Source organism: Ambystoma mexicanum, chromosome 2q (genome assembly GCF_040938575.1).
Source record: "Ambystoma mexicanum isolate Mex_15411 chromosome 2q, UKY_AmexF1_1, whole genome shotgun sequence".
Classification (NCBI taxonomy): domain Eukaryota; kingdom Metazoa; phylum Chordata; class Amphibia; order Caudata; family Ambystomatidae; genus Ambystoma; species Ambystoma mexicanum.
Window position 1 is genome coordinate 621,986,884 of NC_090924.1, and position 15,582 is coordinate 622,002,465.

At 47.0% G+C, this 15,582-nt stretch overlaps 1 protein-coding gene and 1 pseudogene across 5 annotated transcripts in view; both read left to right on the plus strand.

Annotated features, from left to right (window-relative positions):
* BFAR (bifunctional apoptosis regulator) overlaps nt 1-15,582 on the plus strand; it is a 799,780-nt gene that overhangs the window by 285,913 nt on the left and 498,285 nt on the right. For all 5 annotated transcript variants that reach the window (XM_069647786.1, XM_069647783.1, XM_069647787.1 and 2 more), the window contains one exon: nt 9,242-9,446. In XM_069647786.1, coding sequence (XP_069503887.1) covers nt 9,242-9,446 — 205 coding nt within the window. The remainder of the gene's footprint in view (nt 1-9,241; nt 9,447-15,582) is intronic.
* On the plus strand, nt 11,072-11,537 carry LOC138568996 (mitochondrial pyruvate carrier 1 pseudogene; annotated as a pseudogene).

A 15,582-nucleotide genomic window follows, 5' to 3' on the forward strand; every position in this document is an offset into this window, starting at 1 on the left:
GTACTGGAAGAAGCTGTATTCCAAAGCGTCCTTGCATCTTCGTCAGGCCAAGGCAGATGCCATGCTGGCTGCCGCTAAGCAAAGGTTATGGTGGGAAATTGCAGACTTCCTCCTGGAACTCCCTACGCAGAGCCAATCACGTTTTAAGGCGGGACTGGCTGAGTCCAAGCTGGTGGCGCAGGACCTCATGGAATACACCGTGGCCCATATTGACACCTCTGGCCATGCCATCTGTATCGCCACGGACATGAGGAGGACAGCCTGGCTCCATGCAACCAAATTCAACCCGGACGTCCATGAACGCATATTAGACCTGCCGTTTGGGGAGGGGCGGGACCTCTTCCACTCCACCACGGACGAGGAGCTGGACAAGAAGATAAACAGCTCACAGACGGCCAAGTCTTTCTCCATCTTGACAAAGACCACGTCCAAAACGTACACCCAGTCACGGCAGCTCTCCGACAAGGGCCGTATGTACGGAGGGTTCCGCGTCTTGCAGGAACAGAGATCCAGGCAGCCTGACCACTCGCCGACTACAAATCGGTGCAAGCAACTAAGAGGGGTCGGGGGGAGGAGAGAGTAAGACTTTTTTCCAGTCCCCCTCCTCCGCGAAAGGCCTCCGAGGGCAAGAAGGCATGACACGCCCCTTCGGGTCCGCGTGTCTCAGTGGGGGGCAGGCTTGCTCTCCATGCACATTTCTGGCACCAGAATTTCATGGACCCCCGGATCCTCTCCGTAGAATCCACGGGGTACCGCCTAACCATCCCAGCCTCTCCTCTCTCCTCCCCTCCACTCCCTCAAGTTGGGACAGACGCTCTTCTGGCAGAGATCCGGTCGCTCGTAGAGAGCCAGGCAGTGGAGGAAGTCCCAGCCTCCCAGCGAGGCTTGGGCTTTTACTCCCAGGATTTTCACCATTCAGAAGAACCAGGCGGGCTTGAGAGTTGTGCTGGTCCTTTCCACCCTCAACCTCTCCTTACCCCTAAAAAAAAATTCACGATCGTTTCGCCAGCTTTTATAGCAGAGACATTGTGCAAGGGAGACTGGATGTGCTACGTGGATCTGCTACCTGGATCTGAAGGACGCGTATCTACACATCCCGATTTGGCAGCCCCATCGTACTTTCGTCAGTTCAGCATCATGGGCTACCATTTCCAATACCAAGGTTCTTCCTTGTGGCCTCAACTCGGCACCCAGGGTCTTTACCAGATGCATGAATACTGTGGCTGCCCTCCTCAGAGCGCAGGGCCTCTCCTCTATCCATACCTCGACGACTGGCTTGTCAGTGCTACATCTCCAGAAGCGGTTCACCACTTTTCCCATGCCCTTCTGAACATACTGCACAATCTGAGCTTTTCGCGCAATCTCAAGTCGCAGCTGCAGCCCACGCAGACCTTGACATTCTTGGGCCTTATCTGGGACACATGCTCCAAGAAGGTATTTCCGTTGGAGGATAAGATCTCGGCCATCAAGAGGGCCACCACCCACTTCCTCAGCAGGGAAGTGACCTCAGCATGGTGGTACCAACATCTGCTAGGTCTCTTGGCGGCGGTCCTATTAGCCGTCCCACACACAAGACTTGAGGATGAGGAGGATTCAGCTGCACTTCGCGGCCTTGTGGAATCAGGAGCAGGGCGCTCAATCCGAGGTGATCAACGTTCCTCCATCTCCCCACCTGGACCTAACAATGGTGGTCCAGGAACTGCAACCTACGGACAAGCAAGCCCTTTCGACCTCTGTCCCTGCAGGCCACCATCACCACAGACTCTTCGCTTGAGGGCTGGGGAACCACCTTGGACGATCTCTCGGTCCACGGCACCTGGACTCTACAGGAGCAGGAATACCACATCAATTGGTTAGAGCGGAACGCCATCTGGTGAGCGCTCGAGCATTCCTCCCACTTCTCAGGGGCAAGGTTGTCCTCATCCAGACAGACAACTCGACCAGCATGTACTATGTCAACAAGCAGGGAGGCACCAGATGCCCTCCTCTGTGCAGACTGGCAATCAGCATGTGGGAGTGGGCCTTCAAATGCCATCTACCTCACGGCAGTCCACCTCCCGGGGGAATCCAACCTGGAGGTGGACAGGCTCAGCAGTTTGGGGGCGGACAATTACGAGTTGCAGCTAAACGACCTCGTTATTCAGGAGGTCTTCAACAGGTGAGGTCATCCCCAGGTGGATCTCTTTGCCACCTGGCACAACAAGAAGTGCTCTCAGTTCACCTCCTGCCAGGGACAGGGCCCCAGCTCCCTGGGCGATGCATTTGGCTTCAGTGGAACGGAATGACTGCTTACGCCTTCCCGCCCACTCTGCTGATTCACAGAGTGATTTGAAAGATAAGGAGTCTCTCCAGCTCAACATCATTCTAATAGCTGCATGGTGGCCAGCCAGGCTATGGTTTTCGGAGCTGCTCAGCCTCTCAGAGATGCCTTCGGTTCACCTCCCAACAGGCCCAGCAAAACCTTTAGGTGCAGCAGGGGGGCAGGGTCATCCAGCCCGTGCCACAGAAGCTAGCCCTCACAGCGTGGTTCCTGAGCAGGTAACGCGAAGGCACCTCAGCCTCTCCAAGGCTAATTTGGAAATTGTACAGGGCGCTAGGAGCAAGGCTACCAGGGCCCAGTTTAATAGTAAATGGATCAGGTTCTGCCACTGGGCAAACTCAAGCGAAATCGACCCCCTGGCATGTACTTTGGACGATGTGCTCTCCTTCTTGGTGCACCTCGCCCACTCGGGCGTGCAGTTGGACACTTGGCGTACGTACTTCGCAGCCATTGGGGCTTACAGCAGGAAAGCGGACTAAGGACTAAGAGTGTGTTCGTCACTACGGTGAGTAACTTATAATTTCTTCCGAAGGTCGAACAACAATTGAACCTGGTTTTGAGGATTTATGCCTGGTAACTTTCGTTTTTGTGAAGGAAAGCCACAAATCAAAAACATACTGTACAAGACGCATTGGTGTGAACGTCCTACAAGCAACATCAATCGAAGTGACCTTCACTCCATGGGAGCGATTAGCCCGGCCGACCAACATGGCGTTTGAAAAATAAACAAATTGTTTGCTGGCATCCACCAATGCCACGCTATTGTGAATACTTTTTTACCCATCAGTAGTGCTAGTGATTTCGATATTGCTGGATAACAGTTAATTAGGGTAAGTACAACAGATAATTAGGAAATGATTTTCAAAATGGCCGAATTGCATCTTTCTGCTAGGCCCGAAAATCCATCTCTGTACAAATGCAGCTCTCCCATCCCCAGCGCCTAGCTCAGCCAGCCCACACCATCGCCTCCCCATTGCCATGTCTGCGTGCGCCCTTTTATCGTGGAGGCATGTGCTCTGAGGATAACTTGAGACACTGACCAGTCCTAAATTCAAGTGCCCATTCATCTCCACTGAAATTCCTGTGCACTCGTAGCCTCCACCCCACCAGGCCTGAGCCCACCAGCTCAGACCCCGCAGTTCCTTTCATGCTGATATCCATCTGACCCACCCGTGCCCTGATCGTTCAAGGACCCACAAGAGCAGGCCGAAAGCAGGAGAGGTGGTAAAACAGTTACTGTATGGCATCCTACAAGGGGCCCTTTTTCCCAAAGAAAAGTTGCCAAAGAGGATCCATTTGGAAAGAGAATTTGGACGCTATGGCCACCTATGTCAAGCTTTACAGAATTCAAGCAACCACAAACATGTATGTTACCGTTATATAAATGAATCATAAACCGATTATATCTGCATAATTACTTGAATTTCAAAGCTATTAAGAGTATTAATAGCATTCCATTGTTCATGTACAAAAATTGGGGAACATATCCCAAAAGTCATAGTGAGCACATTAAAAACACTGCTGCATATCATTTATACCAGTAAGTCAACTGTTGAACGAGTTCCACTTAGGTGGCCAGGGCTCGTTTGCAATGTGGCACTGTATGTGTCTTAGGAACAATATCGAGATGGATTCCTTGAGTATGCATGACCAACACAGTCAGTGAGATCTTTCACAAAATTGAATTCCATTTCCTCGTATATTGGCTTGGTCACCCATGTTTTTGCTTCGTTTTGCAAAGGCAATGGTGTAACGAAGCACCCCAATGTTTCCTGCAGCGATCGATTGCTCTCTCCCGATGTTCTCGTTATGCGCTAATACGGCTAGTAATGTCCTAGCTTGCATACCACCTATCCCGAAAGGCAACCTTTTGGGTCTGTACTTTAGGCACATATTGTGGAACACCTCCAAATCTCCGGTGTAACAGAATTCTGCGAGTCCCTTTTAGGTCTCTTGAAATTTTTATCAAACGCAATCTTCTCAAGAGCTTTGTGTGGAGGTGAAGATGGAACGAACCATCTTGCTACTCCGATAAAGGTCCATATGCACATTAGTGAAAATGTTGGTTTTCTCTCCATGAGTGAACGTTGAAACAGTGGTGCATCAATGCGGGCCATTTTTCAAGTAGAATTCCCACAGACCCATCACAAGTTTTGGCGCTCCACCAAAGATGGTTGCTGAAAGACTGACCACTGTAAAATACTGTCTGAACCTTTTGTATTTTTTTTTTGTTATTTTTTTTGCCAGCAGCTGTAATTTTTTTTTTATAGACTGATTTGGAATGTGCCATACATTAAATTGATGACGAATGTTTGGAAACTGCTCTCGGCTATTGAAACATGTCTGTCAGTGGCTGAGGTCTATTTGCATTCCCCTCGCATTTGGACACCTGCACAATCTCCGAACTTACAATTTTGTTTTTTTTTGTTTCCATGTCTTGAAAAACCGGGGCTATCCCACTGTCTGTCGCCAGCTAGCCTGAACCGTTTTCCAGAAAATGTGCTTTCAAATGACATTTGTTAAATTTTCCAACCTTGACTAATAGCGGGGAATAAGAATTATCTTTGCTATTTGTAAGATTGTTTTAGCAAGGAACTGAACTCCCACAAATTGACAGAAATTCGACAACTTACTAAAAGTAGAGGCACTGAAAAGTAAAGCAGAAGATACCTTTTGAAGTAAACAAGGTGTTAAAAGGGCACCAACCATTGTTGCATGTCACTCATAGACAAGTGAGCGTGTCCTTGATTCACTGAAATATTGAAACTACTATTCATAAAAGATCATTTGTATTTTATTTTGTTGTTGATGGCACAAATGTACTACAAATTGTATACGTCGGGTTGCAGCACAGTGTGGGAAAATCTCCTGTACTGTGCGCTATCACTGGGGAATTTGGTGCGAAAGACTCAAACGACACAGGTGGGTATTACTTGTCGAACGCGGCATCCAAGCCTCCCATGAATCCACCATGTAAAGGAACGATGGGCCACCAGCCTGTACCACCTGTGGAAGAGAAACATGCATACTGTATTTAAATGAACCTGATGAGTGTACAAACCTTACTTGAAAATGCATCCTGTATCCTATGGCATAGTTGCCCGTACAAATGTTACTTCATGGATCAATCAACTTGGGCTTTAAAGTGTTGACACATTACAAAAGTGAACCCCCATGCAATACATAACGTTTGGGGCACAGAGAAGTATTGTTTCTTAATTGAAAGACAAATAAGATGACATTCTGATTTCTCCAAAGCGCCAGAGATGTATTGAATTGCCAGACTACATTAATTTGGCAGTGATAGATCAAAGTTAGGGCAATCTAGGAGACAAAGAAGAATTGTTAGTGGCCTCGGTGGTGAAAGTGACATCAAATCTAGACTACACTTACTCTGATTGCAGGGCGAATTGTTGCGCAAAGTTTGTGCATAAGCACCATAATAATCCTGAACAAGGACCTTGTGAGGCAGGCGACCCTGAAGTCATGCAGCTAGGTAACGCATAGCGAAGGTGTGTCTTCTTCCGATATGTAGGCCAGGCAACCAGTGTTCTCTGCAGCAGCAGTTCTCCCCCTCGGTTGGCATAACCTTGCATCGATTGCAGGTACACCAGCAGGAAACATCTTCCATGCGACTATGCTCTGGCTCAGGATCCAGTGATTCGTCTTCCCAACTGTCCACTGGTGCCCCATCATTTCCGCATTTTTCTCGATCAACTAATTCCGCCTCCGAATACTCCGGTTCGTACTGGTAAGGCTGTATTGTTGCCATTATATGACAAAATTAAAATCGATAGTAATGCTAGTACAAGTATCTGGTTGCACGACCTCCCAGCAGCGAAGATAGCTGAACAGAGCAGAAACGAGTCACAGGCTATACAAAAAAAACAGTGAAACGATAGAAAAAGCACTTGTGACGTTGTCTGATGAGCAGCAGTCTGTTTATACTTATTGAGGAAAGAGGCGTCCTGCCATTTCCATGGAAAAACATCAATAGCTGGCACACAGAGAACGTTGACCTGAGACGTGCATGTGCATCGTGAAATGGGCCGTACGCGTCTAGTTATGTCCTCTTCAGGGGCGGGTGATATGATTTAGTGCCGCGAGGGCAGTTGAACTTAGGGCGATACGGCAACGGATAAGATTAGCACAAGATCGCCACGCTCTTACATGTGTAAAAGTGAGGAAAACTAAGGTAAGGTGCATAGGAAATGTCTTTACGATCGATCAGTATGCTTAAAACCACATGCCCGAATGCTCGGGACAATAAAATTGCTGAGCGCACTATTCCTTTAATTCAGTAAAGACATTGTTGAGTGGGCTAGAGGGATTCAATTGAATCTAGATATAACCTTTGTTCATGTTCTCTAATATTCAATGGCGGAAAATAATTGGAACATTTTTTTGACATTATAAATGCATGCAAGATATTAGATGAAGTTCGACTAAAATAGGTAATGCGTTTATATGCAGAGTTTATATTATTACAACAATCTATTAAAATATTTTTTCACTCGGTCACCCTTTTGTTTCGTTTATACAGGAAACTTTATTTACATTAACTAAATTGTTCATGAAAGATCTCATTATTTTTGTTAGAGACTTGTTTAGCCTCTGAAGAAGCTTGCTAGAAGGGGCAATAAGTGATGCCCTCTCCAAGTGAAACATGTTTTAGGCAAAGGCATTTGCTACAAAATGCAGATATCCTTCAGATGACAACTTATTCAACAATGTGTATTAATTGACATGGAAATTGGAAGTGTTTTCCCGGATATGTTTGGGCTGTTAAAAGTCCTTCATTATTGGACAATAAAGTAAATTTTATAAAGATTGAACAGGTACTTTGTCGTTTCAAAGATTTTTTTTCTTATGTATCTTAAATGGGGCGCGAGAGAGGATTGATGATTTAGTTTGTTGTTCTGTTAGTGATCTGCACAAGGAGGGATCTCACCTGACCCTCGCAAGACCCAGTATTATATACAGAATTAATCTAGCACGAGTACACATCAGGGATCCTTTTTAATTTGTCTGTATGTAATGGCTAGTTGTAATAACCATTTTACTGTTGCACAGGATACACATATAGATAGGAGTGAGGAAAATCACAAACTGCTAACCCTACTAAAGTGGGAGACTTATAAAACTAAAGACTTCTCTGACAACCATCAGTACAGTGAACAAAGTTTTATGAATAATAATGGCTTAAAAGAATTACCTATTCCTTGTCAATCAATTTTGGTGACTGATGCTTATGAAATTCCTTTAAAGAATATTGTAAGGAACAAACTTGTGTTTAAAAGTGAAAATTAAGCCCAAACTTAACTTTTCCATTAAGGACTTGCGTCCCATAATTTCCTCGGTACTGGGACAAGGAAGAGTGCCGAAGAGGTGCAATGTTGCAGGAGTAGTCAAATCATTGAGACCCACACCTGAGGAAGACTGAGAGGCTTAAAAAGCCTCCTCAGGTGCAGGCTAAGAGAGAGAGAGGAGGAGGAGGAGGAGGAGGAGGAGGAAGAATAATGACTCGTGCAGGCAACCCAGACTGAAGCTAGAGGAGAGCGAAGATGCCGGGACCTATGTGTAGCATATTGCATCTGCCGGTCCTGAGAGGGTCTGTACCTCCCCGGAGTCTAACGGGCAGAAGTCTTGCAGCAGGAAGCATGTATATGAGAAGTTTGCCTGTTGGAGACCCGATTTGCAGAGGCTGCGCAGCGGGAAGCGAAGGCAAGGGAAGCTTTCCTTCCCTGGAGGCACTTCGGCGGACCTGAGAAATCCTCGTCAGGGGTTGGATAGTGAGGCGTTCATCCAACCTTTTGAATATAATAAAATTGCATTTACAACGTGGTCTGCCTCACATTTCGGACCCCTCACACCTAGAAATATACCTGCATGTGTAGAATGTGGATGCTCCATAGAGCAGGGTGCAAAAAATGCAAGCTTCAGGCCAGTCGTAGATCTCTCGCAACCTCAATTCTATTCATACACACAGCATGGCTGGTGGTGAGTTCAAATTGTGCACCCTGCGTACACAGCATTTCACGGCATGGGTTTTTCACCCAAACGTTTCAGCATTTTTGGGAAGCTATGTTTAGATATCGGAACACATTGGTAGGAAGAAAATTGTGTATAGTTTAGCCTTTGTTTAGCATTGATGTACTGATCATAACTGATTGGCAGTCATTTGCATATATCCAGGTCAGAAATACAAATCTCACGACACTGGGCAAATAATGTTATTGTCTTATTTAGAAAATAGTTGAAAAATGGATGGGATGTTTTTATTGATAAACCCCACAGAATATTAAAACACCCACAATGGATTACTTACAGAATATTGATGGATTTTATAGATATCAATGGATTTTATATTCTGAAATTAATTGTCTTTGTTTTGGAAAAGAGGCATAGTGCTGTGTAATATTTTAATAGTTCAGTAAAAAAAGTAATGAGTTTAGTAATGACTGGTTACCATTGCATCAACATATGAGTATTGTATAGTGATGTAGACCTATACTACTTATTATATACTTCGTACATGTTGTATAGTGTGCAAAGGATGTCTGCACGATCCACCCCTTGCGCACAGTGTGGTGTGGAGCCACAGCTCCTCTCCTATACAGAGCGAACACGCACAGAGCAGTGAGGAGAAATACGGGGCATGGTGTTGTGCACTGGAGGTACAATGAAAGGAGGAGTGAAACGGAGCTCAGAGTAGGAGAAAAAGCATGTTGAAGAGCCCCAAAAACAGCCTCTGAACACAGAATCAAAGCAGCGTGCAGGCCCCACAACAGTTCTATGTTGCTAGATCAGCCTATATTACATTATGAGAATCTAGTTGTGATCTATTTCCTTTTTTGTCTGGTTTGTTTTTGTATTCCTATTGCAGATTCAAAAATATTTGATTATCATTTCTTCTTTCAGGGATGCCATTGAAAAATTGTTTCCTGATGCCATGAAGCATAGGAATGAAGAGATCCAGCAAAACAGTGATATAGCTCACAGCTTGCTGGCTTTTCACAAATATGGCAATGATCAGATACAAGCAACACCAAACTTGGGACGAGCCAATCGACAACGAGGCGGTGGATTTTTTTCTGGTGTTCTCACAGCATTGACTGCTGTAGCAGTAAGTAAATTCTTAGTCTGTTACCTTTTTGTTTGAGACAATTTGTATTTGGGTAATTTTAAACCCGCACAGTAGCACATGTTTTGGAATGAATAGTATGGAACACATGTATGTGCCACACCACTAAGTATTTAAGTAACTAAGTAATTTTTGTTATGGCCCTTAACTAATAGCTATTTTATTACCCAAAAGTAATGTTTTATGGACATATTAATGAAACGCTGTCTCTGCCCAGGATTCAAACCTGTCACTTGTATGTAGTACTCAAAATGCCTAGAACGAAGGGCTCATCGCACTAATTTTCCCTATGGCTAATTAGATTTTTCCAGATTAGAGAGCTGTTTTAGTAGCAGACTTCTACCATTGGTAAAATATTTTACGCGCCCTTTGTCTGTTAAATCCTTTGAAACGCCTTTGTTGTATTGTATTTGAAGTATGCCCTGGATAAAAACAATTGGGTTTAGTTTAACTATCTTTTATTTAGGATTCCGTACATAATTTTAAATTGATTGATAAAACGGCAGTCAATCAAAACAATTCATTAATTGCCCCAGCTGACATATGTACAGGAAGGAATCACTATGAAGTTTCTGTTTACAGATCACGTACAAGGAAAAGAAGGGAACTCCAAACCCTTACTCGCCTCTCAATTTCATCATCGACTAGAACAAACAATTTCTTATAAAATCATAATATTCAAGTACCTGAAATTGAAATGAATGTGTGTTAGTTGGGTTAACAGTGAGCTCCCAATATTAGATGCAATGTCTAAAAAATTAAAGAAATGGAGGCAAATGTTTATATTCACAGCACTGAAAATGTTAGCAGGAGCTTACTTTTTCTTTTGTGGAAGCAGCCCAAGTGACTAACTTTTCAATCCACCACGCCATGTAGTCTGCCAGTATATTCAGAACTCCCTCCCAGGCACCTGTATCGGTCATTCCTACCAGGTGGAAAAAAAACCAGTGGAGAATTCCCACACTTCAGTCAGGAGTGTTCCTTTGCTATAACTATTTTGTGGAGAACCATTTGTGTCAACAAGCTTGCATGAGGCAATTGTAGTACACAACTTAAACCAGTTAATGTGTACTTTATTCATGTGAGCATACATCCGACCTAGCTCGGCAATAGTCAGCTGGCCACAGTTCCCGGTCTAATTTCTCACATGCCTGCTGTACCATATGCCAGTTCAGGTTTATAGAGCAGTCTCCCTTCCTCCCTTAATTCTATAATTGTTGTTCATTGGGTTCCCCTTGGGAATGTGGGAGGACTGGCAGTCATGATCTGGAGTGCGAACTGTAACACTACCAAATTCCAGAAAATAATTCCATTTTATTTCGAGCATCTAACAGGGCCTGAAACTGATTGCGTTTTCTTTCGTATAAGGTTCCCCTCCCTTTGTATGCCTGTCTGGCCCAAACCCCCATAACCACACCTTTAACAGATCTGAAGATCCTTTTCCCTCTGACTTCAGTCCTTGGCAAAACTTGCCACTGACCCCCCTAGATTTGGTTACCTGAATAGACCAGACTCTGAAATCCAGTATTCTTCCGCTTACTTGTTGACCTGTTCACCGCCCCCAACCCCATGAGCCCATTAGTGTAAACTGTTCATATCATTTACTTGTCCCTGTTAACATGCTCAGCTCCACCTGTGCAGCTCCAACGGCTTCCCCTTGACCATCGCCATGGCCGGAGTGCTTGCCCAAAGGGCCATAGATTATGCAAAGAGCAAGGACTTCAGAGATTATCTCATGAGCACGCACTTTTGGGGACCTGTGGCCAATTGGGGCCTCCCTATCACTGCTATTAATGACATGAAGTCTCCAGAGATAATTAGTGGTCGAATGACATTTGCACTTAGGCTCTACTCGTTGCTTTTTATGAGGTTTGCCTACAAGGTACAGCCCAGGAACTGGCTTTTGTTTGCGTGCCATTTGACCAATGAAGGAGCCCAACTAATTCAAGGAACCCGACTGATCAAATACAAGATGTCACAAAAGGATAAGCAGGCTTAATAAGAGACTGGGAAAAGATGGAGCTTTTCGTGGAGCTAGATTGAGCACCGCCCCTTTCCTTCTATGAACTCCTTACTTCCCAATCTCCTTAAAGCTAGAATTATGACAACATCACAGCCTCGTCCATGCACACATTTTTGGGGGGATATTTGCATTTTAACAATTGCATTTTAACATACCACATATCTCAAACTTGAAGTCCATGCAGGTCCATGCAATAATGCCTTAGCAAAATACGCACACATTTTATTGATTAGGGGTTTACTGTAAAAATTGTGTACAGAATATATTTTATTTAGCAGTCTTGTATAATTTTATCAAATTTTTTCAACATTGGTGCCATATGTAGGAAGTTGAGGGTATCTGCACAGAGGTCTGTATAGGTCATTCTGTCAACTGAGGTCAAAATTGGATGGCGTTTGTTAATGGTGATTTTTAGCAATACAATAAACATGTAATCTTACTGTCCATATCATTTTACAAAATCACACTCCGCTGATCTGAACGAAGCCTCCCCATACTGTTAAAAGAACTTCCCGATATTGGACTTTAAATTAGAAGCTGCCAATCTGCCTGACTCATGTGGAGATGTATTGTAGCCATAACTACCATGGGGGTAATTCATAGAATTTAGCGCACAAGTGGCGCACGCGGCTGGCGCACAGTGTGCGCATGCAAATCTCTGCGCCAGCCGCGTGCGCTAAAATCCATTTCCGCGCACAGCGTATTTATAGATTTTGGCTCCCAAAACCAGCCGTGGTGCACAGTGGTGCAGCGACCCTGCAGCAGGCCAGTTACACCCCCAAGAACGCCCCTCGCGCAAGGAAAAGCCACGAAAGGGCCTGTGCGAGTGGGGTACATGTATTCCTGAGGTGCGTGGGAATTTTCACACACGAAAGGGCCTGTGCGAGTGGGGTACATGTATTCTTGGGGTGCGCGGGAAGTTTCACATGCGAAAGGGCGTGTGCGAGTGGGGTACGTGTATTCCTGGGGTGCGTGGGAATTTTCACACGCGAAAGGGCGTGTGCGAGTGGGGTACGTGTATTCCTGGGGTTCGCGGGAAGTTTCACACGCGATTTTGCTGTCAGAGCGGAGTACGTGAATTTCGGAGGTGTGCGGAGAATCCTACACGTGAATTGGCAGTGTGGGTCCTCCCAGGTGTTCCCTCTACACCCTCCATTGCCCCTGCAGGCAGCCCACACCACAGGTGACTACCCTGCACCCCTGGTCATGTCCCGCAGGCAGCCCATCCACCATGGGCATGCCCCTCAGCCAAGCCACAATTCGGCTTGCACTACTGATCACCAACTCGTGTCCCCTTGCACCCCCACCCCCAGCAGTCAGGGTCACCTGCCAGCAGGCCCCCACTCATGTCCCCCAGCACCCCCACCCCCCAGCAGTCGGGGGCACCTGCCAGCAGGCCCCCACTCATGTCCCCCAGCACCCCCACCTCCCAGCAGTCAGGGTCACCTGCCAGCAGGCCCCCACTCATGTCACCCTGCACCCCCACCCCCCAGCAGTCGGGGGCACCTGCCAGCAGGCCCCCACTCATGTACCCCTGCCCCCACAGCATGACGATCCTCAATCATGGCCCTTATGGCCAGCCTCCCCAGCCCAAACCCCTAACCAAGTATTGCATCCACCCCCATAGAAATGCCAATTACATGATACAACCCCAATGGCAAGTATGTAAATGAACACATGTCCGTCACACACACACACACACACTGGGTGCGAGTGAATGTGAAAACCCATATCATGACATGCATGAAACCAATGAGATAATACCACACATCGAAGTATGAAGAGAAAAATGTATTAAACACAACATGACTGTAATTAAAATACAACACACAACAATGGGAATAATAAAAGAAACACTGCATGTCTGTAAAAGAATAAACAAATCATAATCCAAAGAAATCCAAAAGAAATGGTGTCCAAAGTCTCAGTCCAACAAAGCAAATCCAAGGGTAAAAAGAAAGTGAAATCCATTGCTCCATGGTGAAATAAAAAAAAAGATTAATCCACTGGTGAACTATGTACAAATGAACAATCCAGGGTCCATGAGCCCAACAAATGAAATGAAACCTACAAAAAAGACTACCTAATAAAAAACTATATACAAATACGTGGTGCATTGTCCAAGCGCCCCAAAATAAACAAAAACTGAAAGAAAACCTAACACTATCCAACTATATACAATGGCGGCGGGCAAGTCCTGCGGCTCACTCTGTGGTATCCCGGGCCTGTGCATCATCGAGCTCCATGTCGATGTCCCGGAGGTGGGCCTCTGCCCTGGCCTCGAGGCACTCTGCCCGCCTCAACGCCCAACGCATGGAGAACTCCGCCCTGACCATGTGAGCCACGCCTCTTCCGCCCGCCGCCGCTCCGCATCTATCTGCTGGCCCAACTGCTGCCACACGGAAGACACTCCCATTCCTGGGTCCTCCTGCCCTCTGGCCGATGCCTGCCCCTCCGATGTTGATGGCCCCGAGCCGTCATTGCTCCCACCTAGAGCCTGCTCCTGCTGCTGCTGTCCATGTGCCCTGTCTGATGGAGCCTGCACATCCTCCATCAGCTGGTCTCCAGTTGTGGTGTCCACCCCTGCTGGACCGCCGACTCCCGACTGTGGCAGGGATGTGAGCTCCACCAAGCTGGCTGTGTTGGTCGGGCCAGGTCCACAGGGGGCCCTGGTGGAATCTGGGCCGGAAGACGGTGTGGAGAAGGCGCATAGTCTCCACAGAGGAGGAGAGGTCCGCCAGAGTGCGCTACACATGTAGGAACCCACCGACCAGGGCCCCTCCCAGCAGTGCCACGTCACGACGCTGCTCTTCGTGATGGCGTGCGTTCTCCACTCAGGAAGAATGCACGTCATCACGAATGACACGTGTGCGCAACGCAACACCAACCAGGACGGAGCCCATAAGGTCGTGGGACCCCTCGTCCACAGGTAGTGGAGAGGCAGATGACATGGCCCTCTCCCCTACCCGCGGATGGGCCTGGGACGGGGCATCCCTGCTGGTGCATGGTGGTGCAGTCACAGGGTCAAGGACAGCAACATGCACAGGCCCCTCCGCGGTGACATGTGCTGCCCCCTGACCCTGGCCTTGGACTGCACCTCTTGCACCAGTGGTACTACCCCCACCAGGCCCCATGTGGGGCTCAGTAGTGGGCTCCTCCGCCCCTGTGGAGACCATCAACCTGGATGTCTCCACACCATCTTCCGCCATTGGCAGCCCCTGTGGGGGCTCACCCGGCCCTTCTGCTACAGCTGTAGTGGCAGACGCGGCACCAGCCCCCTCGCTCCCGGATGATGGAAATTCCTGGGAGAGTGGCTGGGCCTTGCATCGCCGCCTGGTGGAGGCATCCCCGCTGCTTGGCTCCACAGCGCCATCTCTGCCCTCTTCTTCACTTGACGCTGCGTAGAGGGAGACCTAGAACACAAGCATCAGGGTACAGTACAACATTTCCGTACACAGGAAGCAATAACACATGAGTGGCACTGTCAAATGTCACTTCCATCCTGTCCCCCCACAACACATGGGTGAATGCACGCAACACACATGCAGAAACAGTCCCGGCGCCTGCAATCAACATCAGCATCCATGTACAAGGGCCTCTGTTAACCAAGATGTTTCCTTCAAAGTCACATGCATCATGGCTCACACTGATCCCATGCACACACATCACCAGAGGGTCATGCATCATGCCTTCTACACCACAGACAGTCGATAGACACACTGCATACAACGTTGACCGCACTGCATGACTGAATGTACACATCAGACATGTGTCATGAATCCATGGCGTACCTAAGTCACACACACACACTTCTCAGACACACACACACATGAGCACCATACATGTACATGACAGCAGCACCCATCCTTCACACCCCCACCATGTGCAAGAACAGACACTGGCATGCTTTCATGTGTGCATTTGCCAAACAGCTACCCATGTTGCATTGTAAGTCATGCACCAAACATGTGGTTCACACATTACTGGTCTCACATGCATAACTATGATGTCCCTGCACACACACATCCATACATGGCCTATGTCACACATAGAGGCAAGTATCAGGCTACCAGCACACTGCAACATGCCCTGTCT